At 37.4% G+C, this 23,427-nt stretch overlaps 1 protein-coding gene across 1 annotated transcript; it reads left to right on the plus strand.

Moving 5' to 3' along the window:
- Positions 1–9: 9 nt before the first annotated feature.
- UFM1 (ubiquitin fold modifier 1) lies at positions 10–12,001 on the plus strand. Its single transcript, XM_032982838.2, has 6 exons — positions 10–78; positions 157–213; positions 537–594; positions 6,599–6,638; positions 7,052–7,084; positions 10,835–12,001. Coding segments are annotated over exons 1-6 (258 nt in total). The 5' UTR covers positions 10–76; the 3' UTR covers positions 10,903–12,001.
- Positions 12,002–23,427: the final 11,426 nt, after the last annotated feature.

The raw sequence follows: 23,427 nt of genomic DNA on the forward strand, positions 1-23,427 counted from the left end.
GAGGCGGAAGGCCCCTCCCCATCCGCGGGCGGCGGCTGACGTGTTAGTGCGGAGCGGCGGCGGCGCTGGAACCATCATGTGAGTGCTGGAGTGGCCCCCCCGGCCCCGCTCCGTCCCCCCGGCCCTAACCCCCCGCTTTCTCCTCGCTCTCCGCAGGTCGAAAGTCACCTTCAAAGTGACGCTCACCTCGGACCCGCGGCTGCCCTACAAAGTGTGAGTGGCGGGCTGGGGAGCCGGGGCCGGGTGGGCGCTGTGGGGCCGCTGCGTGATGCGAGTGAGGGCCGTGAAAACCGGCGGCATCATTTTTCTCCCTCCGTGTGAGGCGAGTGGAGGTTTTCTGTTGTTAACTCACCTGTCGGGGCTTTCCTACATGGGTTCTGATGCCACGCGCGTCCTTTCAGGTTTTGCTCTAGACCTGAAATAGTGCGTGCACACCTTTGGCAAGAGTGCTACCATTGGTAAATTGTGTAATAGCAAATAAAGCTACTTTTCAGTTTGTCTTAGCAGTCGTGGATTTAATTCCATTGTAATTTTAGGTTAAGTGTGCCTGAAAGTACACCTTTCACAGCTGTCTTGAAGTTTGCTGCAGAAGAAGTAAGTAAAAAGTAATGATGTTTCTTTTTAACTTTTTGAACATTCCTGAAAGCAAAAGCTTTTTCATTGCAAAATAAAATGGTTCATTGAGCACAAGGAATGCTCTTGTTAGTAGGTATACATGGACACAAGCTTTACTGAAGTCAGTGTGGGCCTGCCAAAACTTTCAGAATCCTAAATTTAGCCATTCTTGCACAATTTCCACAGCAGGCATTGGCAGACTTCCTGTTCTTCTTTGCAATCAGATTAAGTCATTTTATATCTATAACATAAAAATTTATGATGGTGACCGTGATTAAAACATATTGCTGTTGAATGTTTAATATTTTAAGATGCCTATATAGGATATCCAGAAAATTGTCTGGAATTATCCAGGAAACTCTTAAACTCTTCTTGCATTCAGTTCCAGTAATCTCTGTTATTGGAAGACATACAGTTTTTGATTATAGAAGGTACTGAGATTAGGCATATGGGTTAAATTCAGACAAACAGACTTAAGTGAATAAGACTTGGATAATGCGTTCTTTGTCTTCTGGGTGTTTGATCTTTCACGTGGAATCCAAAACCAATAGGTGCCTAAATTGCATATATAATATGTTTGAAGAGATACATCCTGCTTGCCTCAGATAAAGTGTACGAAGATTAAGAGATGTTGAGCTGGGTACAAACAGTAAAATAAGGTACTTAAAAGCATGTCTTTTTTCATCTAGTCAGCAAACAGATTCAGCTGAGATTTAGTTCTTGCAGTTCCATCTCTGCCTTTTGGGGAAAACTTGGGAAATTTTGAGTTATTGAAAATTTCATTTGTTCAAGCATTGGAATTGTAATGAAATAAATAATTAGGAAAGATAATGGACTCCATGTTTTGAGTCTCCTTATGCTGCTAGTGTTATACCATTATGTGGCAGAAGTTCTTCGTGGAAACACAGCTTGTGGGAGGAGGTTGTGGATTGTTTGCTTGTTGTAACTTTACTTGACCAGGATAATATGCAGAATAATAAATGCTGTTAAAGATATTTGCTGATTCTTTATTTTTTTCCCAGTTATTTTTAATCTGAACTAATGCAGCTGTGCCCACACAATCCATACATGGAGACCTAGATTGAAAAGTCCAGTAGAACTCTTGAAGTACTGTTTCTGCTGTAGTTATGGGCTGCTTCCAAAAGAGACAGTCCTCTTCTCCTTCTAGTCTTTGCTACAGATTCCTGTCACCTCATACATGCCAGATTGAGGTCTGATGGAGTTACACACTGAGTCGTTCAAACTGGATCGTTAATAAAAGGGTCTTTTTTTAAAGTTTCTTTGCTGTATCAGTCAGCTGAACTTAGTTCATTGTCTTTATCAGGCGCACTTTTACTACCGCCATCTGCAAGCAGCATAAGCTCGCGTAGGGTATCTTACAAAACTGACTGTGACTGCTGCTTCATGCCCTTCTGTCCTTTGAGCATACTGCCCCAGGTTCATCTTGGAGAGTAAGTGTGGGTTCAGACTAAGCTGTTTCTTCTTGATGGTTTAGTCTTTACACCTGTTATTTATCTAATCTGGGTTCATACCGTTGATGCTAACATGAGGGACCACGAAAACTGAGTGGGACTGAGCAGTGGGAGATGAGTGAGGAGCCGCTTCTGGTGGGAGGGGTTACCATCCAGCCTGTTAACTTTACCTACTCATAGAACCTCAGTGTTAGTGATAGGGTCCTCGGTGAAGTGGATTTAAAGAATTAATTACTTAAATATTAACATTTAACAAACCGTTATTTTAGTTGATGTATTTTGAACATACATGGGAGTTTTGCTGATTGACATCAGTCCACTCTGGATGAGCATCTTTTTATAGAGTAATTGTAGATGTTTTTTGGAGGCTCACAAGAAATGTTGAAAATGTGTGATGGAATGTAAAAGAGCCCAGTGTTGCTAATACAAGAGTCATTCCATTAAATGTCTCTACAGTAAACACTTTCTTTTAAAGAAAATACAATCACCATTTGCCCCTCAGTGTGAAGTACTTTTGTATTAGCTTATGTCAGTGTTAAATAGAAATTAAAAACGTGAGCATATGATTGTTTTTTCAGAATATGGCACTGTTTATAGTTGTCATTGCTAAAGTGTTACTAAAGCTTTTTGCATCTCTGTGAGACCAGGCAGAACTAAATGCTTTGTAAACAGAGAACAAAAAAAAGAATGTTAGACGCTTCCCCAGGAATGAAGCTACTTTGCTATTTTGTGAACTGGCATCGAAAAGAATGAGAGAGAATTTTTGTCTTCTATAAATGCTTTCTGTTTCTTGAACAGCATAGATTAACATAAATTTATGCTGTGTGATTCAGATACAAATTTTATATTAGGTACTGCAAAACTGGTAAGGAAAGGATCAAACTGCAGCCCTGGATTTTGAACAGAGGTGTTTGTTGGTCTCGAGGGGAAATATTGTCTCCTTGGTGATGAAAGCTCTTGGGCAGAGAAGGATTTAAGTTTCAGCTGTTTAGCCTTAGCAAGCTTCTACTTAGTTTTTTTTTTCAGAGTCTTAAAGTTTGACCATATCTTAACTGGAATTCCCCTGGAACAGTAGAGCTATAGTTGTGATGTAGAATGGTCTTGTATATCACATTTCAGTCACAGTGCGTTGTCAGAGGTTGCAGTTTTCCCAAGTAGTTTTCTGAATTACTGTCATTGCACAAAACCACAAAACAAGATGTGTGTGTGTCTTTTTTTTTTTTTTTTTTTCTTTTTCTCTTGGAAATAACTGAAATACTTAACAGATTTTTCCTGTCACCTCTAGCACATCACATAACATGTGGAAGTTCACAGTTCATGATTGGCAGAGCTGGAAGTGAAAGAAAGCTGGATCATTAAATGGGGAGGTCTCAGGAAGTCTCAATCATGTGTAACAGTCTCGGCCCTTCCCAATATATTTGGCACTCTTAGTTTGCATAATGTAAATATAACTCAATTTTTTAAAAAATTTTCTCTTACAGACTATCTATAAAATATACATTTAAATGTAGAGTATTGGAAACACTACTCTCTTCAGTTTTATCTATTTATAGTTCTTTCCACAATGGTCACAGTTTATTGTGATGGTGTTAATGTTCTCACTTACATTGTATGGTATCTGTTGTTTTTTTCCTTCATCTCTTAGAGCTGCTTGGTACATACCTCAGATGTATGTTTGCACAATACTTACAAAAAACCTCTCTTACCTTTGTGGAAATATTATTAACGTAGTAATCCATTTCCATTAAATAATTTTTTTTCTCTCATAAACATGTATATTTTGAAACTATTCTTTTGTTTTTCTAACGTTAATCTCAGTAGTTTGGTGCTAAAATACTATGGTTTAATGCATTTATCTGCTCTTTGCACCAAAAGGAGATGACCTTATTTCTGTACAGGATTTTTGTCATCTTTGTAGAAAGTGAGAAACGACTATAATTGTTGATAAATAATTGTCATCTTTTCCTTAGAATCTGACTGTAGATACTGACATGTATTTCCTAGCATTGGAGAAAATATGTTGTGTGGCAGCCCCAGTTATCAATTCATAAAGTTTTTAAAGAAAACAATCTCTTTTTTTTACAGTGTGAGTTTGAGGCTGGATGTTACCCAGTTAAGTTTCAGAGAAACCAGGGATTATCTGCTGAATATAGAACTTCTTTGCTACTTGAATATCTATTTGACTGTATCACAGAAAGCTTGTTTATTTTCAGCATGGGAAACATGTTTAGCAACCACGGGATGGATTTTTGGTTAAGTGGCGAACCATATTGTACCTAATTATGTGTAATGATTTCCAATGGTAGTACCCCTTTCTGTATTATATTTGTGATGATTTTCATGCTGATAACTATTGCTTTTTGGCCCACTATTTTGGGCTAAGATAACAGAATTGTTTTATTCTCTTCTAATGCAGTACAATGTGAAACAATAAGAGAATTTTAACTAGTGCTTCACTAACTGGTTGCTACACAGTACTCGTGCACCTAGCATATCGGGATCAGATAGATTGTCCTCCTGAAAAGCAAAATGAGTAGAGATGTCCATCCTCCTGAGAATGATCCATCCTTTTCATGCTTTGTTGTGTATCAGAAGAGACAGAAAATAAATTAGAAGAGGCATTTACAGTCTAGTATTTACATTTTTAGTTTTTTTTCAATTATTTATGATGAAAGATCTGTGGTATCACTTAGTTACAATGAAAACGTTGTTGAAAAATGACTTACATTAAACGTATTTCCTGCTTGTTCAGGGTGTTTTGTGTTTTATTCCTTTATGTTTTTATTTGGTTATGGACTTATTCCAGGAGGCAGGACTTAATATGATTGACATTAATAATAGCCCACTGTTCAAATCTTATAAACTCATTTTCTCCTATTACCAAAAAAAAAAAAACCAATCCCCAAGAAAAACATAAACCCCAAACCTGTTAAAAGACTTCTCCTTAGACTGCTGAGTCAGTGTTAGTGAACCGAAGTTAGTGAACCTGAGAATGAAAGCTTGCTTTCTTCAGCATATGATATGTTTGCATAAGCTATTATGAGATGGCATATTGTTTTTTACATTCTTACTGTTAAGTACATAGCTCCTATTTTATCAACTTCATTATTCACATCTTCCTATGAAAACAGATTGTTACTTTCCACATGACTTTTCTACAGTGACACTGTTACCTAATTATTTTTTTGTGAAAATGACCATTTTTGTGTCACCCTGCAAGATGATGAGGTGTCGTGACTTACCTGCTGTGGATAAAAAGCTAAGAGAGGTCAAGTAAAATAAAAAAAAAAAATACTAGTTTTGTGGGTATGGAAATAAATACGGCAATTTTTCAGTACACTAATATTAAAGTACTGTATTCAGGCATGGTTTCTGTGAGCTTTAGCTGTTGCTGTTAGCGCACAGTTTTTGCAAACCAGACCTAAAAATCTTGAGAAATTGGAAAATGAAGAAAGCACAACTAGTGAATGACATTGAAAGGCCTGGCTGAAGTGACTTGTTCAGAAGGTGGGAGAGCTCTGCGATTCTTCCAGGGAAGCACCCAGTGTTAGCGTTCATAGTTACCTGCCCTTTTAGTTACACAATATGGAGAGGAGGATGAAGTGGTGTGAGAGGAGGTTTCACTCATACTTCCTAATTGCAAATACCAGTCTTACCTTGTGGGTTGTTCATTGTCCTAAGTAAAGGAAATCCAGGGAGCCACCTTTGGTCTTCAGACCAACCCAGTAGCGCTGATTGACTTGTACCCACCCTATCCTTTCTGTCCTGTGTGGTCCAACCACATTGCACAGTGCAGGATTTTTCTCAGACCCTGCCAGGCTCCCACTAGTCCTGAGAAATAATTATTTTTGTCTTCCTCATCTTGGTTCAGATCTTCTGAAATAGTTTTAAGCCAGTATGCAGTACAACCCTACCTGGGTAGGGCGTTTCATATTGTAAAACTGACAGTGTATGATGCGCATGGAGGTGGGGTACCAGTGAGACTCGTGGCGGTGATTGGAGGTACAAAGCATGCTTAAGCTGATGTCAGAAATCTGAAGAGGGAGCCGGACCTGATGCAGTGCTGTTAGTGCTTCCTTTTGTAAGCAAAACCTGAGTGAACTCCTTTCTGGGAGCAGTGCAGCTGGAGAGCTCCCAATAGAGCCAGAGACAAAGCTAGGAAATTGGTCAAAATTAACCAAGGTTAGCTCAAGCTAATTCTTGTTTAACTCCTGTTAGACATAATAAGTATGCTTCTTAGAAGTTTGTGGATGCTTAAATTTTATATTTTCTCCAATGAGTAATAATAAATGATTTTAGTTAGTTGTTCAGTACTGCAAATTTTACATTCTGTATTGAGACATTTAATCAACTTTGACTTTAAATCTGTCTATAAATCTGAAGGGAATCTTTTCTCATAATTCTTTGGTACCTGAACCAGCTAAATTTACAGTTGCTTTGAATATTCCCCATACGATTTCTGCTTTAACTATGTCTCTTATGTTATTTTGTCCTACTCTTATTTCCTTTAGTTCAAAGTTCCTGCAGCAACAAGTGCCATTATAACAAATGGTAAGAATATAGTTTTGGGGATTTTTTTGATAGTTGTATTGGAGTTTCAGTGAAGGAGTACTGATGAAAACAAACGTGACTTTTCTTTCATAATTTCTACAGACCGCAGACTGAATTTAATAATATTGCAGCATTATTTAAATTGCTTATGCATGGGATGAAGGTATTAAACCACTAATATTATTAATTTGGCTTTATCCAAAGATATAGCTTGGCTTTTCTGTGCTGAAGGTTTCTTCATAGCTCTTGTGATAAGACTATTTTTGGTTATAGGAAATAGCTGCATGAAGACCTGATATAGTAATTATATCTTGTTGACATATTTCTGAGCTGTAGGTTTAGTGTAGTAAATTGTAATATGTCTGTTTCATCTTCCTCTCTTTTTTTCTCTTTAATCTATTTTTTTTTTCTAGATGGTATAGGAATAAACCCTGCACAGACAGCAGGTAAGTATTAACACTGAAGCCCAGTATTAAAAACCTCAGTTATTTTTCTTTTAAACTAATGCATAGCACTCGGGGTTGATTTATATTTTAAGTTTTCATTTCTTAAATGGGAGAAGCATTACCCAGTAATTGGAAACTACAGTCAGTATAGTGTGCAAAAGCTTAAATCCACTGAAGTATTTGTTCAGTGTTCGTTTATTCAGGTCAGTGAAAAAATGAGGCACTTCTGAGCCTCAGAGCTTAGCTATTTAGTGTGCAGTTTGAAAGAGCGAGACTGTATTACATGCTACTGAAATAAGAAGTAATAGTTATATTTTTTTTCCCACTACACCTAGTTCAGTAGATTTTGCTATTTTTGCAGCTTTTCTGGTGAGGTATGTTTAAAAAATAATACTTAGTTTTAGAGCAGGAACTCTAGGTGCTTTGGAAAGCATGTTTTCAAGAACAGAGGGTCTTCTTGCCGATATCCCTCTTGTTCTCACCAAGGGATTCAATGTGAGAAATCTCTGATTTCAACCCTCGAAGTTTGCTGTGAGATTATCTCTGTCAGAAAAGTGTAAAGATTTTTCCCTATCACCTCCTGAAATACATGGAAACGTAGTACATATGTTGACTTGTCTGGTGTCTGGAAGTAGACTTCTCAAAAGCTATACTTTTAATTTGGAAATTATTAAAGTAATCTAATCTTGACCCATTTGAGACTAGAGTTATGGTGGAGTGGAGTATCTTGTTAGGGAAGAAAGGCTCATAACTTTCTACTGAGAAATAATAGAAGTGGCTTTGGAACCCAGTCATCCAGTGAAAACTGTGAATCTAATTTTACTCCTGCTTGCAAACATGATGAACAGTTGGCAGAGACTTGCTGCTTCTCTGTTTTTTGCATGAAATCTCTGCCAGGTCTCATTCATTTGTGCCCTTTGTCTGCCAGTCATCACTGAAAATGCCACACCATTTTATTTCAGATCTAAAGAAAGAATAAGAAAGCAAGGTATTATTGGCATACTTACCTATGTAAGATAAATAGTATAAAGTAAATCCTTTCAGAGCACATAATACTATCTGATGGTTAGAAGAGCAGTTGCTTGGAATTTCTTGGAGTTGTAAAAGAAACCATTTAAGTGTGGTGTCCCATTTCTGAGGTCTCGGATGGCATCAACAGCATTTGAAAATGAAGATCAAGTGAGTGTGTGGGTTTCTGCTCTACTTGATCTTTCTGCCCTTCCCGGGCTTGCCTTAGGACACCTGGGTTATGGTTTGACAGGTGTACTGTCTCAGGCAGATTCCTTAGCTGATGCTGTCCTCATCATGATCTCATGACCAAGTATATTAAAAAAAAATAATAAAACTAATAATTTAGTTTAGCTACTTAATCATCACCCACATGTAAAGCCACATTTTCATATGACTAGTCAAGAATACTTAGGCAAAACATGTAAAGTCAGTTGCTTAAGTTAAGGTATACTTACACTGTTTGTCTGCCTCAAAAGTATACTTTCATTTTGTATTATGTAGCTCAAATCAGTTGTAGCTTAATCCTGCAAAGTAAATGTATTTAGAACTACTTGACTCCCGAATGAAAACATCCGTATGGTAGTTCATCATGCTTGTAGATATGCATACTAAATTCACGTTTCCAACTGCTTTTCTTTACCTCTGCTAAATTCTTAAATGTTAAGGAATTATTCAGTAGTAGTATAAGAAAACATCTCATAATCAAGGATCAGGTAAATCAAAAGCATTTAGATGCAATATTTTTTCATCACAGTCTTGATCTTAGCTGCAAATGTACAATCAGACATGTGGGTTGCACATGTTTTATTTTTTTTAACATAGAAGGTGCCATTGCCCTGACAGTGCTGTGTGATGTTGCCCTTAAATTGGGGGAAAAAAAAAAAAACAAAAAAACAAAAAAACCACAAACAACCCAAAAAACACCCCCCCCACCTCCCACCCCCCCATGCCCCCCCCCCCCAAAAGACCTACATCAAACCCAAGACTCAGACCAAAATCCCTACTCAGTTTACAAGTAAATATACATCATTTAGATGTAACCATATGTTCAGCCTTATTAATTGATATCTCAGAAACTTGGTAGAGTAAACCGCACTTTTTTTATTCTCTTTTTTTTTTCCTTTTTTTTTTTTTTTATATATATTAAAGTTCCTGTAGATTGAACAGTTACTTTAGTCTTCAAAAACTTCCCAAAATAAGATGATCTAGGAATAAAATGTTAGTAATCCTTGAGGATTTCAGAGGTTATGCACTGTTCCACTATTTCTCCACCTTTCTGAATAAAAGTACGACTTTGTCATTCTCCCTACATGATTCCATGGAGCTGGGGAAATGAAAGCTGAAAAAGCTAGGCTTAGCACTTAATTCCTGTATTGATTTCAATTTTAAATCCTTGATAGTTCAGGGCATAGTGTGCCAAAACTTTAATAAATCCACTGTGATATTAATGATGGAAACAGACTGAGAGGTGGGATGAACTGCTGTCTGCCTGAGATGCAGCTGTGGCCTGTTCTAAGATTTTAGAGTTTTGTGATAGCCATTGCAATATGGATACTTTTCATCTAGATTATTAAACTTCTCCGGTTCACTGGTGTGACAGATCTGTGTTCAGTGGGTTTTATAGATCTCTTCAATATGTGGTCTTGGCAGATCTCTGAAAACAGAACCTCCGCTGGTAACACATCCTTTTGAACTGATTTTCTAATACTCATTTAATTGAATAAGTAGAATGGTTTCAATCCCAATCCATGCGCCAGAAAAGTAAAGTTGGAAAAAGTGTAGTTTTGTTCCAGTATGCTAACAACTTGAACAAATGTTAAATAGTTTATTTTTCATGAGACCACTCTACATCCCTGAAATGGGGTGCTTGGGAGAGAAATACAATTCTTCTGTTTTTACAAGTCAGCACAAACATGAAAAAGAATAAGTAAATATTATTAAAATCTGATATTGCAGAATTGCATAGAGTCTGATTCATCCAGTAACAATATGAAGTTTTTAAAAAAAATAGTTCCATATAGTAATTAAATAATGCATCACTTTTAAAAATGTGCTTTCATTTTCAAATGTTAAATTTAATAGAAGAAAAAGGCAACCTGAATGACAGTCCTGAATACATGCAGAAAATATTCTAGATGTTTAAGTGTTAGAAACTTCTAATTTTTATACTATGTCCTCTTGGAAAGACTATTGTGATTAAGACTATACAGTAATAAATACGAAGTTCAAGATTTTTGTGATGCTAAAATGAGACTGACTTATGTTTGGCTATGTGGAGAGTCTTCCTAAAAGAAAAGTACAGTTGAGGTTCTGAAGTTAGAATCAGGTAAGTACTGAACCAGTGAGAGAATTAAAAATTAGTATATGCATGAATGACCTCAAGATAAAAAAAGTAATTATGGAGAAGTAAAACTTAATTTTATGGTCTTTAAATTATTGCGGTGTATAAGTGAAATCAGACATGCAAGTATGTAACTGCAAAGTTTGAAAAACCATAGCTTGCAAGTCTTATTAGATTACTTCGGGTCTGGTATTTTTGTTTAAAAACAAGAGCTCTTTGGAGTAAGAGGGATAACATGGAATTCCATGGAAACATAAAAAATACATTTCTGGTATATTGGAGGAATTACTACAAAGATGTTAAACACTTAAACACTGACGTAACATTATTATCCTTTAAATGTGCATGCTTGTTTAGGTAACGGTTGGTTGGTAACACATTCTGTTTTGTTTGTCTAGGAAATGTATTTCTAAAGCATGGTTCAGATCTACGGATTATTCCTAGAGATCGAGTTGGGAGTTCTTAACATCTCCTGAAAGCTTTGACATAAGTGACATTGCCATGAAGCAAAGGTCTGTTTATTTTGGAACTCCAAACCGCAGCTAATGAATTGGCCTTTTTTAAAAGCTAGCAAAAATGAGTTTCCAGGATTTGATTTTTTTTGAAACAGAGATAAGGTTTTATTTTCTTGTTCAAATATATTAGCTCATGCTCTCATTCTTCCCTGACTAGTAGAAAAATGGTCTGATTGGATGTTATGTTCCTGAAAGAAAGATGGACTTCTGTATAGGTGTTACTGACACTGCAAGGGTAAACACACAACCGCAATCAATTGATATTTAAAGTATTGGAAAACATTGAGCCTCCTTTGTGGAAGGGGGAACTATGTTATCATTTTGCTACAAATAAATTGTTCCTACTGAGTGCTAAAACTTCTTTTTTTCTTTCTTTTTTTTTTTTTCTAAACTTAATTCCATCTTTAGAGGAACAGTTTTCACATGGTTCAAGTGTTAAGCTCAAATAGAAGGGAAATTTCAGGGGTTTACTGCTCAAATAAGTAAATAACTACCAAACATCCCAAAGCAATTGCAAGATTTAATTGCTGCAAATATTTTAGATAAAGGAGAAAGCAGATGTTTCTCTCTATTAATACGTCATTTGACATATTGTGAAGTTAAATTAAATGCAGTTTCTGAGAATTTATAAGACCTAATCTCTTCACTTGTGCTATCAGCTGAGAAGAATTGCAGCATAATTTGGGAATTTGTAGGTACTGGTCAAATACGTCATTCCTTTTTCAGTAAATTAATACTGGTTCTTTCTAAAAGTTTTGTTTTGTTGCTGCATGTTACATGGGAAACAGTGTAGAATTCATTGAAATGTTTGTTTTCAGATTACATGCTTCTTGTTTATAAGTTGCCGGGGTAAACTATCTGTTGTGTATTTCAATTACAGAAATTGCTGCTTTTCTTGAACTGGTAATCTACTTTATGATGTAATATATTTGGCAAAATCTCACCCTGTTACATTTTTTTTTCTGTCCTGATGAGGTTAACAGGAAGAACAGTGGGCAATGTATTGCTTGGTTAAATGAGTATTGTCACAAATAAAACTGTTCTGTGCAATGATTGTCCTCTAGGAAGATGTTCAGATAATGTGTCAGATAGTACAGAATTACAAAATGCCCTTCTGAGTAGCTGTAAATTGAGTGTATAGAGGAAAAATCTTCTGAAAGTGATATTTGACTATAAACATTTTCCAACTCTAAGATGAATTGTAAAATTCTGGATTTTCCTTTATTTTAATAAACAATCATATGAAAAAAGTGCCAGCTTTGTTCCTCTCGTATTCTTGATTAGATTTTGACAATAATTAAAAACTCTGCCCTTTAACTTTGTAATCATCAGGTTCTGAGATTCATTTCAAGCCAAAATAGTCTTATTGTGCAGAATTCTACAGAACACCGCCCTTAAAGGGCAGAGTGCACAGTTTCTATTAATCTAATGCCACTATATAATTAGGAAGGGGCAAATTAATTGCTTGTAATTTTTGTCTGCAGATGTCTTGACTGAATATCTGAAAAACCACCTGATACTCGAATATAACAAATAGTGACTTTTTTTTTTCTTTTTTCCCTCCTGTCTAAAAGTGCAATATAGTTTTGAAACGCCATCATGGTTAAATTAATATTGAAACTAAGATGTTCTGATGTTTACTTAAAGGAGGGTTATGTAAAAATCATTTCAGATCATGGCTAACATTTCTTACACTGCTATTTAGGTAATAACAGCGTGGAAATTTTTCAGAGAGGGAAGCACAATGATCTGATGAAGCATAAGAGAACTGGAAGGATTAGGAAATGGCCCAGATAATAGTTCTGTCAGTAGTATGGCTTTCTTCCTTGTGTTCCCAAGTCACAAAATCCAACTTTATTCTGTGTTTGAGATTAAAAGACTATTTTCCTCTCTTGTTGCTACTAAATAATGACTAAAGACTGTTGACAGCAGGTCTCAAAAGTTGAGAATTTTTCTTCTTTGTGTTTTGGTTGATGGTGAAAACCCAGCTCCTGCTGCTGCTCCAGTGATACAGTGAGCGAGAGAATGAGCTTGTGCGAGTACGACGGCAGAACGTCAGCAGACTCTGAAGGTGCTGCAGGTACAGCAGTCCTTTGTGTGGCAGCATGCAGGTGGCCATCAAGTGGAGCACTTCAGTGGAGCAGTGGTAAAAACTAAATCCTGCAGTCATCTTAGAAGTGCTGCGGAAACTGTTTCAGTGTTTCTGGCAGGAGCATTATGCTCCAGCTGGGTAAAATTCAGTCCATGTGCAATAACATAGTGTTTAAATATAGTATACCTGACTATACATCTCAGTAGTGAATTTCAGCCACTGTTCCTACTGATGGAAGGTAAATACTGGGGAGTATTCACAAAGGCTAGCGTGATCTTTTTGAGGCTAACCTCTGCAGGCTGTTTCTGAAGTTAATGGAAGCAAGAGTCCTCTAGAGAGAGATTGAGTAGCTAAATGAATCCTCAGTTCTGAATCGCCCTCTAGAGGAGCCATTCTCTGTACTGATCAGAGAAAGCCACCAAGGCATTAGCCTGCAGTGGCTAATGTTAGCCTTTGTGAATACCTTCCCCAACAGGCACTTCCCCCTCCTGTCAATATTACATGTTACAGCATTGTACTAGCTACTTGCTGTGGATTGATCTTGATGTTTAGCACGATACAGATCTCCCAGTGACTTGGTCAAAATTATAAGAACTTGTTTGCATGAAAACAAACCTGCTTCGTATGTGATATAATTAGTTGAATGCTTTTTTTTTTTTTTTTTTTTTTTTTTTTTTTTTTTTTTTTTTTTTCCCCCCCTCTTTACAGCAGGTTCATCAGCCTTGGTGGGAGTGTGGGGAAGGCTTATTGTTCTTTATGGAAAGATTTGTCACGTTAAAATTAGTTTGATGCCAGGTGCCCACCAAAGCCACTCTATCACTCTTCCTCCTCCTCAGCTGGACAGAGGAGAGAAACATACAATGAAAGGCTCATGGGTCAAGATAAGGAAAGGGTGAGATCACTTGCCAATTAGCATCGTAGGCAAAACAGACTCAACTTGAGGAATTAATTTATTGGCAATCAAATCAGTAGGGCAATGAGAAATAAATCTTAAAACACCTTCCCCCCACCCTTCATTTCTTCCTGGGCTCAACTTCACTCCAGATTTTCTGTATCTTCTCCCCCCAAACGATGCAGGAGGATAGGGAATATGGTTGCAGTCAGTTCATCACACATGGTGTCTGCCGCTCCTTCCTACACACACTCTTCCTCCTTCTTCACTACCTTGGTGTCTGCAGAGTTGTTGCTCTCACATATTCTCACTCCTCTCTCCAGCTACTGGTCCCCACTGTTTTTTCTTCCCCTTAAATTAGTTATCCCAGAGGCACTATCACCGCCACTGATGGGCTCGGCCTTGGCCAGCGGTGGGTCTGTTTTGGAGCCAGCTGGCACTGGTTCTGTTAGACATGGGGGAAGCTTCCAGCAGCTTCTCACAGAAGCCACCCCTGTAGCCCCCCTGCTACCAAAACCTTGCCATGCAAACCCAATACATGTCTACAAATGAAGAAAATGTGTGTACTGAAGAAGAAAACAATATTCTACTACCTCATTTTTTCAGAGTGTAGAATTGGCCTCCTTTATTTCCCTGAAGAGTTTAAGTGTTCCTGGAAAGCAGATTTAAAGGGGTTTGGAATGCATACAAATAGCCACCAATAGAAAGACCAGGTGCAGGTGTTCCTGTTTATTACTATGAAGAAAATCCTGATGCTATGAGTGGAAACTGTCAGTGTCTTTTCACTGATGAGAAAAACCGGATGTTATGTGTAAGAACTACAGCAACCTTAGAGGCTTTTGATCATTTTAATGGAGAAAATCACTCTGAGTTTTGAACAATAGTTCAAGTTTTTCCTATAATCAAATTCTATTTATAGACTTTGAAAGTAATCTTTGTGTAGCGGGAGTGGGAAGATCACTATACACAATCCTTTTCCGTGCTTATGAGACTTGGCAAGAAATAAACCTGGTATAGTCTGGACATTAAAAAGGGTTCAGGATTTGTCCCTATGGAATTCTGCCTCAAAGATGAAGTGCTGGCTGAAAAGCGCAACATCTTTATCTTCAGAAGACTTGGGTGTCATAAAGATTCATTGCTTTCTGATGAAAAATTAAAAAAAAAAAATTGCTTTGTCTTGCCTATTGTGGTACATGGTCATTTTGCAATTCAGGCTCACACTATGTCTACTCATAGCAAAAGTCACGAGGTTTTACTACTTGTGGACTATTCCGTTTGCTATTATAAACATCTTAGAAATACAGTTAACGAGCTGTGGGGATTTGTAAGACAGTAAATGCAAGGGAAGTATATATCTGAAGCATATCATCCGCATCTAGTGAACATTCTTGCTATCAATGATCAGAAATAGTTTGGTATTAGTACTGATTCATGTTCGTGATGCTTTGTAAGCATCAGGCATTGCTTTGAGCTGTTTTTCATGTCTGTTTTTTTCTGAAATGTTTTGTAATACTTTACACTGTGTTCTAGCTTTGCCAAAGTGCACTTTGTTTTCACTATGGGCCCAGCTTACTGCTATGGCTTTTGTAGAGTATAGAAGTAGAAATGCTGCTTCTGCACCAAGCTGGGTTTATGTAGACCTTAAATCTATAGTAAAGGACCTGTGCAGCTCTCTGATTCCCTCCCTGGGGAAGCAAGACCTTGATACCATTACTGGTTGACCAGAATAAGCGAGCTCCAGTAGAATATGGAGTGGTAAGGTGTGTCTGATGAATGCCAGTAATAATGGCAGTCTCCTTTAAATATGGAGAAACTACAAAACTGCAAAGAATAATAATTTCATGCATATATGGAGTCTTTGTGACTCTCTCTGGGCAGCTAAGTCTGATCTTAAGGACCCTGTCATGTATACCGCTCTTACACAAGTTATTTTGGAAATACTGTTTACATGGAGGGATTTCCCACCCAGGTAAAAGTGGTATGATCAGGCTCTTAAGATTTTCATAGGCACCGTGCTGACCAACTTATTTTCCTGAAATAGCTGTTAGAATTACCTACTGGTTTCAGCCATTGTATCAGTTCTCCTTGGGTACTGCTCTAAAAGATATAGGTTTGTTTCCTGGGTATTTTTTTATGTAAGACTCCAGGTCTAATTACAGGAGTCAAGAAAGGAGCAAATGTTAGCTATTTCAAATTCAAATTAATTATGGAGATCTTGGTATTTTTTCCCAATAATTTGCCTCTATTTGTCTGCAAAAGAAACCTTTGCAGTATGGCAAATGGAAGTGCAGTACCCATTCCCTGCTTGCTTACCAAAATGAGATCAAAGATGTAGTCATTAAGTGATTGTCATATCATCTGATAATGAAGATTTTATGTCCTCGCACAAAATAATTTTTAAAGGCTGTTTCTAAATATCATTGACTATTAGCCAGTTACTACCGGCCAATGAAAATAGCAATGAGGGGAATGTCTTGGGGAATGAATAGTGAGAATTCTACAAACTTACAGTACTAACTGTGCAAAATAATAAATAATGGTCAGCAGGTTGCTGTGTGAGAGTGCCTTAAATGGTTCTTGTAGCCACTCAGGTGTATCTGCTGCTAATTTAGTTTTCTATTTCTTGAAATTTTTATTGTGTAAAGGTAGGCAAAAGAGCGCTTTCAAAACTCTGTCACATAAGTGTGGTAATTTCTTGTCTCACATCCATTGCTTTTACCTGACTGTTCAGGTTATTGTTACTGTAACATGGTTATGTTAAGCACATATTCTTACAGATGCTACAATTTCAGTGGAAGCAGCCAGCATTGAACTAACCAACCTTTTCAGGTTAGTGACTTCCAGAAAAATGAGGTTCCCCTCTGTGGAGTCTATTGAGACACCTTTGGATGTTGCCCGCTAATAAGTTATCAACTCTTTAGTTGATAATTCTTAAGAGAGCATTAAATTAAAATATAGGAATTGTGGCCTGCTGCTCTAATATGCATGACATAGAACAATATCCCAGGAAAAATGCTGCTGAATTGAAGGGGACTGGTGTTGCAGTGGAAGAGTCTGGTCCTAACAACAAGGCAGTTTTGCATATGGGACCATATTCATACCTCAAATTTGACTTGTGGGTTTTTTTGCTAAACTTGCGAATTCCTTATGAGAGTAATTTTTTCTGTGCTGTGTGTATGACTTCTTACATGATAAGGAGGGAATTCAGAATGATGTCTGGGTTGGCAACTCTGCCTCAAACCAGACAGCAGGGAATTCCAGCCCTTGTTCTGGGAATGGTGAAGGTATTGTATATCCAATAGCCAGCAGTTAAAAGAAGGAAGAGGTCATGAGTAGAGAGAGAAGAAATTTCTAAGGCACATCTGGACAGAGCTCCAAATACTGATGTATATATCTGTGTTTGCTTATTTTCTTTCTGGTGGTACGCACCTTCCTTTACAGTTGCCTGTGTAGTGCAGACTGTCCTCAGGTCAGAGTAGTGTATCCTACTGTTTTTATTATTCCGAGAAATGAGAGAGAGGTTGGTCTTCAGGATAAGGAGAAAATTGGATCTTCATCTTAATACTGTAGGTGAGCCCAGGCAGCCAAACTCATAGAAGGTAGGGGGGAGTGCCCTGACTCCAAACTGGCAGCATCAGAGTGAGGTCTTTGAGGTTAGCAGAGTTTTTGAAGGGCTTACAGTACAAAAGATGGGCATTGACAAACTACTAGGGGACTACCAGGATAGTTAAGGAACTGAAGCACGTAATGCAGGAGAGAGTGATGGAGCCAGCTTTGTTCAGCCTGAAGCAGAGAAAGGTAAGGAGGAATCTTTCAAACATCTAAGGGGTGGTTGTATAGAAGATGAAGACAAAATTGAGTTAGAGGTGGACAGTGAAAGCAGTGGGCATAGACTGCAGTATGGAAATCTCTGTTTCATTATAAGTCAAGAAGCATTCATGGAGTGCTTGGACGCTGGAACGGGTTGCTGAGAGAGGCTGTGGAGACTCCACTTTTGGTTATACTCAAAAGCTGATTGCAGAAGGCCCTGGGAGCTGATGTAACCAAGGCTGGCCCAGGTCTGAACAGGGCTTGAACCAGATAAACCCCACAGATACTTTCCAACCTAAGCTAGTCATTTGCCATTTCTTTCCTTAATCCTTCTTTCCCAACTTCTCGATAGAGAAAGAGCTACATCTTTCTTTGCTTTAGATGTCTGCCCAGATACTGGGGAGGTAGCAGCTCTTCCTACTTGACCACTTTTTGCCCTCTGCACACCTATGCTTTCTCATAATAGCCATCAAGGATTATAGTCTTTGACCTCCTGCTGGAGTGGCAGTAAAGTTTGACCAGAAGAAACAGTCAAAATCTTAGTATCCTCTACTGTTGTGTAGAAGCTGTGATGCTGTGACAGTTGTATGAGGAGTTTGGAGCCTGATAGTTGGAATATAAATGCATGTTTATTCATTATGATGTTAATATCAGCTGTTTTGTAAATTACATTTTTTATGTTTAAATTGAAAACAAAAAGACAAAGTTAGATGTAGCTAATCAGCTAATGTTTATTGCAGTAGCTTTCTAAACCACATTTCCTCACGTGGGCGGCGGAAGGAATGTAAATAGCATTACTGTAATAAAATGCTGTCAGTGGATCCATGTTGCTTGAAAAATTAACATCTTTCAATACATTTTTACATTGACATTTCCAGTTAGCAGTAGTGATTTAGCAGTAGAGACCCATTAACTTGTGACAGGATTCTGTTCTATTGCTATGGGCTCTTGAGTAGGATACAAATAATACTGGCTAACAATAACAGCAGCTAGGCATCTTTACCCCCATCATGAATAGTGAAAGATTGTACAGGCACTCAGTGTCAATAAGCACCACCCATGCAGAGCAGATTATTAGTACAGGAACAAGGGCACAGCACGTCTTGCCAACTGTACAGTGGTTGATGTTATCCATTATAGGTGACAATGAAATCAAAATGCTCCAATTATTTATGTCAGATTCATTTAGTTCCCACTTCTTCACTATATACTGTTCCAGATGAATACATCTGTAGCACAAAGCAAGAGTGCCCAGTGTGAGCTCAGGTACTGATTATTCGTATTTCATGGATGTGTTTTGGACAGCTCCATCTCTCTCCAAGACAGACCTATTCCAGTGAGGGATTGCAGGACAGTCGGTGCCATGTAGCCTCAGGTCCAGGAAGCGGTTGTTTAAAACCTGGTCTGAAATTTGGCGATTTCATTTTTATCTGTAATCTTGTGGCCATATAAACTTAGGATGGAGATCTTCCATTGATTTTCAGCCATTAGGAACAGAGATTGCTGAAGATTTATGCACCATATCTAATCATCTGCATAGCACAGAGGAAAGCAATTTAAACTGTGTGCTTTTGTGAATTAGCATGTGACTTCTAAATTTTTTCTGTCCTACTGGAATGCTAGAGGAACTTACGATGCCAGAAAAATTTGCAGCCACAGAAAAAGTTTATGGGGGATTAAAAAGAAAATCTTAAATATTAGAGCACTTGAGTATTACTGATGAGACTTGACATCTCAATTCTTCATTACAGTTCGCACCAAACTTTCTTTGGTGACCACTTTCCAGTGCTTATTCCGTTGCACTGATTCCAAACACTTCCAAATATGAACTGAAGATGTGGTTGGTCTCCAGGCTTCTCTAATGAAATACTCTTTATTTCTTTCAGTTCTGACCATTCAGCAAAGTCATCTGTCTGATATCAGTGATGATTTCATAGGAGACATCATGTCTTTTGTCATTGGTGTGGACTATTTTATCTCTAAATGATTAAAGTAATGCAGTTTACACTGGGAAGTCTTCACAGCTAAGAAAACACAGCAAATACATAAAGTGTCTTGGGTCCTACTCTAAAATAGTTAAAGTTATCAGTTGTCTTTAGCACTCTGAAATAGAATGAGAAGAAAACCTGTAACTTTAGAACTTTATACTGAAAGTGGAGGCTATCAAAGTAAAATATGCACTCATTTTTTCATATTGTGCCTTAAATGCAAATTTTATTTTCAGTTTGAACAGTAAGATCACCTGGAAACCAAAGCTTCATTAAATTTCTGCTGTGATATGCTTGCATTGCTTGATGATCTCAAATTAGAATGGCAAGGAAAGGCTGTAACAGCTTCCAGTGTTCATCACAAAATCAAGATGTAAAGATGTTTTAATTCAGGCTTTGTCTACTTAGTGGAAATGATTTTAATGAAACATTTGACAGCTTTTGTCTGAGAGCGAGTTGACATTCGATGATGCTAAATGCAAATTAAATCCCTGATTATTAGTGCTCAAGTATTAGTTTTAGTAATGTTCCCTGATATGAGGGAGGTATGTAATTGCATACTAGATCTTCTGCATTGTACTGCAATTCATGTTCCAGTGTAAAAGTAAATGAAGACAAATAATTACTTCAATTTTCCATTGATAGTGGATTGAAACATCAATTCTGTCCCAGAAAAGAAAGAGCAACAACTGTGAGGTAACAAATAATTAGTTATAGTATCAATATTTATGATAATCTACTTAAGTTCATGTAAACTTTTAGTATTAAAAAATGAAATATTGTTATTAGCTGGATGGGGAAGATCTGCAACTGTAATGCACTGACTCTGCTTCATTTTGATTTGCCAAAAACAGTGTCAGCACCATTCTGTTTGATTTAATGCAGAGGACTGTAAGTACAAACAATTTTAACTTTTTAAATACAATAATTCTTCAACTATTTTTGTTGTCAACAGACTTGCATGAATTATATATATTCAACATAGGTGGAATTTCCAAAGGGATCTACAGCTGTTCTGGAAAATATTTAGGGGTCTGAAGTTGAAAAAGGTTGAATAAAATTGGCCTGGTTTAACTATTGGCACTTCAATAGTTAAAGAATAAGGCAATAATAAGTCTAACTGTACTAGAAAGTGTTTCTGCAAACATGTTCTTCTTTTAAAGTACTGTAAAAAAAAAAAAAAAAAAAGATGCTGAGGTCTCTGGAGGCTTTCTAGTTAACTGTTTTACTACACTTATATTTAGAAAGTTTTCCCTAAACTCAAACTCCATTTTAATTTGTGAAAATTAAGCCAGCTTCGTCTTCTCACAGTGTATATTTAGAAAACTGATGGGACCAATAGGCAGGCACCTGTTTCTACAGAGTATAGGAGAAGGCTAGGCAATAAATTTAGTCTAAGTGGACTACTAGCACAGGTAAGATGGATCTCAGTCAGGGATGCTTTTACAGAAAACAAACATGTCCTTAATGCATCTAATCAGCAGTGCAGATGTGGGAGTTGATGGTTCCTGTTCATTGGTTTTATTAGCTTCCAGCTACCCACAGTATAACTGTGGTCATAAACTTAGGCAGCTTAAAAAGCTGTTTGAAACTATACTGAAAAAAACCTGTAGATTCTGCTTTAATTAAATTCCCATCAGAGGTATTCAGGCAATAAATTAATTTGGAGTCCTATAAATAGCTCTGTCAATTCAATTAATTTCTTTCATCACACATTTAAAGGTGTTAATCACACTTCACTAAGGTGCTTTCTTCACTTTAGTTAATGCTGCCATTTTTATACTTCATTCTTTTTTTTTTTTTTTCCAGAGGTCTCTGCCCATCTACCTTTTCAGAATTTCATTTTTCCTTTGTTTTAATCCCGTTCCATAAACTGGCAAGCCAAAGCTACTTTGAGTGACTTTGAGCAAGCCATAAACAGTTTTTGTGCCTTATTTTTCCTCTGTAGTTTTCATTTTGTTCTTTGTTTTTAACTTTTTAGTCTGGTTATCTTACCTTTTTTCTTTTTTTTTTTCTTTTTTTTTTTTTTTTTTTTTTTTTCTGTAATAGTACTTAAGACATATTTTAATCCCATTATCCTACAAATCCACCGCACAATATTATTTCCTTGCTAACTAGAGCAGCTGATAATCAGTATGTCCAACTCTCATGCAGAGTGATGAGAAAGAAAATAAACAGAGCATGAGAAACTGCTTCAGGCATTAATTTAAAAATAAGCCTAACTGCAGCAAGAGACTATAAAAATTTTGTTGGTTGGGGAATTAGTTCAGGTAAAAAATAGTCTTTACTCATTTAAATAACATAAGACTTTTCTTAATGAAGGCTATGAAAAATCTCTTCTCAATCATCAAGGGGCTTCTCTTGGTAAATGCACAGAACTGCCCTCTTCCAAGGAGGCAGGGTGGCTCATATGAATGTTTTTGACTGATGGTAAATGGAACACGGGCTTGTTAAAATGAGCTGATCTAGAAAAAAAAAAGGAGGTGATGAAAATGCAAGAGGGCTCATCTTCCAAGTGTCTGCATGACTTGAAATTGGATACTGGTATCTCTGAACATGTGTGCCATGAACTACTGACAATCTTGCTGCTGTGCCGCCACCCTTATACACTGCCTTTCCTCCTGCCAATTAGGATCTCCATCTACTAATTGCTGAGTAAAGTTCCACTGATCTTGAATAAGGGAAGAAGTATCTGGTAGATAGGCACCATCCGACCTCAAATATAGTGCAGATCTGCCTTCCCTTCAAAACTGTGGAAGCTAATACAGGGTTTGCATTGTTGGAGGGTACAGTGCATGCATTTCAACCAGTGTGCACCTTGCAGGGGTGCACAAATTGCTGGATTCTTACTATGTTTGATCCTGCCATTTTGCAGCACTTTCATGTTATTGTTAAACAAAGCACTTTGCAAAGCTGTGTAGTTTGTTAATAGCAGCATTCCTGTTATCAGTGGATTGTGGAAAGCAACCAGTGACTATTAACCTTTAGCTTTGTAGCTGACTAGCTCCAACTGAGAGTGACTGATTTGTTGCAGGAAACTCCCTAGCAATTAAATTGTCTGCCATTAAGCAATGCTAATTTAACATTTTGATCCAATTTACAGGAAAGTGAATTAGTACACAACCCTTCTCTTCAGTTGTGATTGCTTTCCATCTGCCACACTTAGAACACCTGTCCTTGTCTCATGCATAAACCAACATGCCTAAGGTAGGATAAAAAAAGAGAGAAGGCAGACATTAGATCTGGTTCTTTTCCAGCTCTGTTCCTTTCATCCCCAATATTGTCAATGCAGGTCCCATTTGCACATCATGGAAGAAGGATTATAAACTGTAAAACTTCCCTCCCACCCCCAAGAGAATATGTGCTTCCCCAGAAAATGGGGTAAATGTGATATAAGGGCTGACTGACTCCAAAGATATGATATCACTGGAAGATTTCCTCTGTTCTTTCTTGGCATGTTTCCCTTCAAGGACTGAACTGAGCTACAGCCAGACACTTTTGTTGTAGAAATGAAAGCTAGACTATTTTGGCAAAATGTCTATTGCCAGTAGTGGAAGCCCTAGGAACTTGTTATATCAGTAGATATAATTGTAGAAAGCAGGTAATAATATCGAGTAAGAGAGCCTGCAGTAATGGAAACATAGGTGTAATTTACATACAGGTGAGAAATCAAACAGAACAATATAGGTATGAA

The sequence above is a fragment of the Tyto alba genome, unplaced genomic scaffold (genome assembly GCF_018691265.1).
Source record: "Tyto alba isolate M040663 unplaced genomic scaffold, T.alba_DEE_v4.0 Super-Scaffold_2, whole genome shotgun sequence".
NCBI classification, from domain to species: Eukaryota; Metazoa; Chordata; class Aves; order Strigiformes; family Tytonidae; genus Tyto; species Tyto alba.

Excerpts from the sequence above, each read along its gene's own strand:
- UFM1 (XM_032982838.2), top strand. Across the intron at positions 6,639-7,051 it reads AAGTGCCATTATAACAAATG|ATGGTATAGGAATAAACCCT; the intron begins GTAAGAATATAG and ends TTTTTTTTCTAG. Across the intron at positions 7,085-10,834 it reads AAACCCTGCACAGACAGCAG|GAAATGTATTTCTAAAGCAT; the intron begins GTAAGTATTAAC and ends TTGTTTGTCTAG.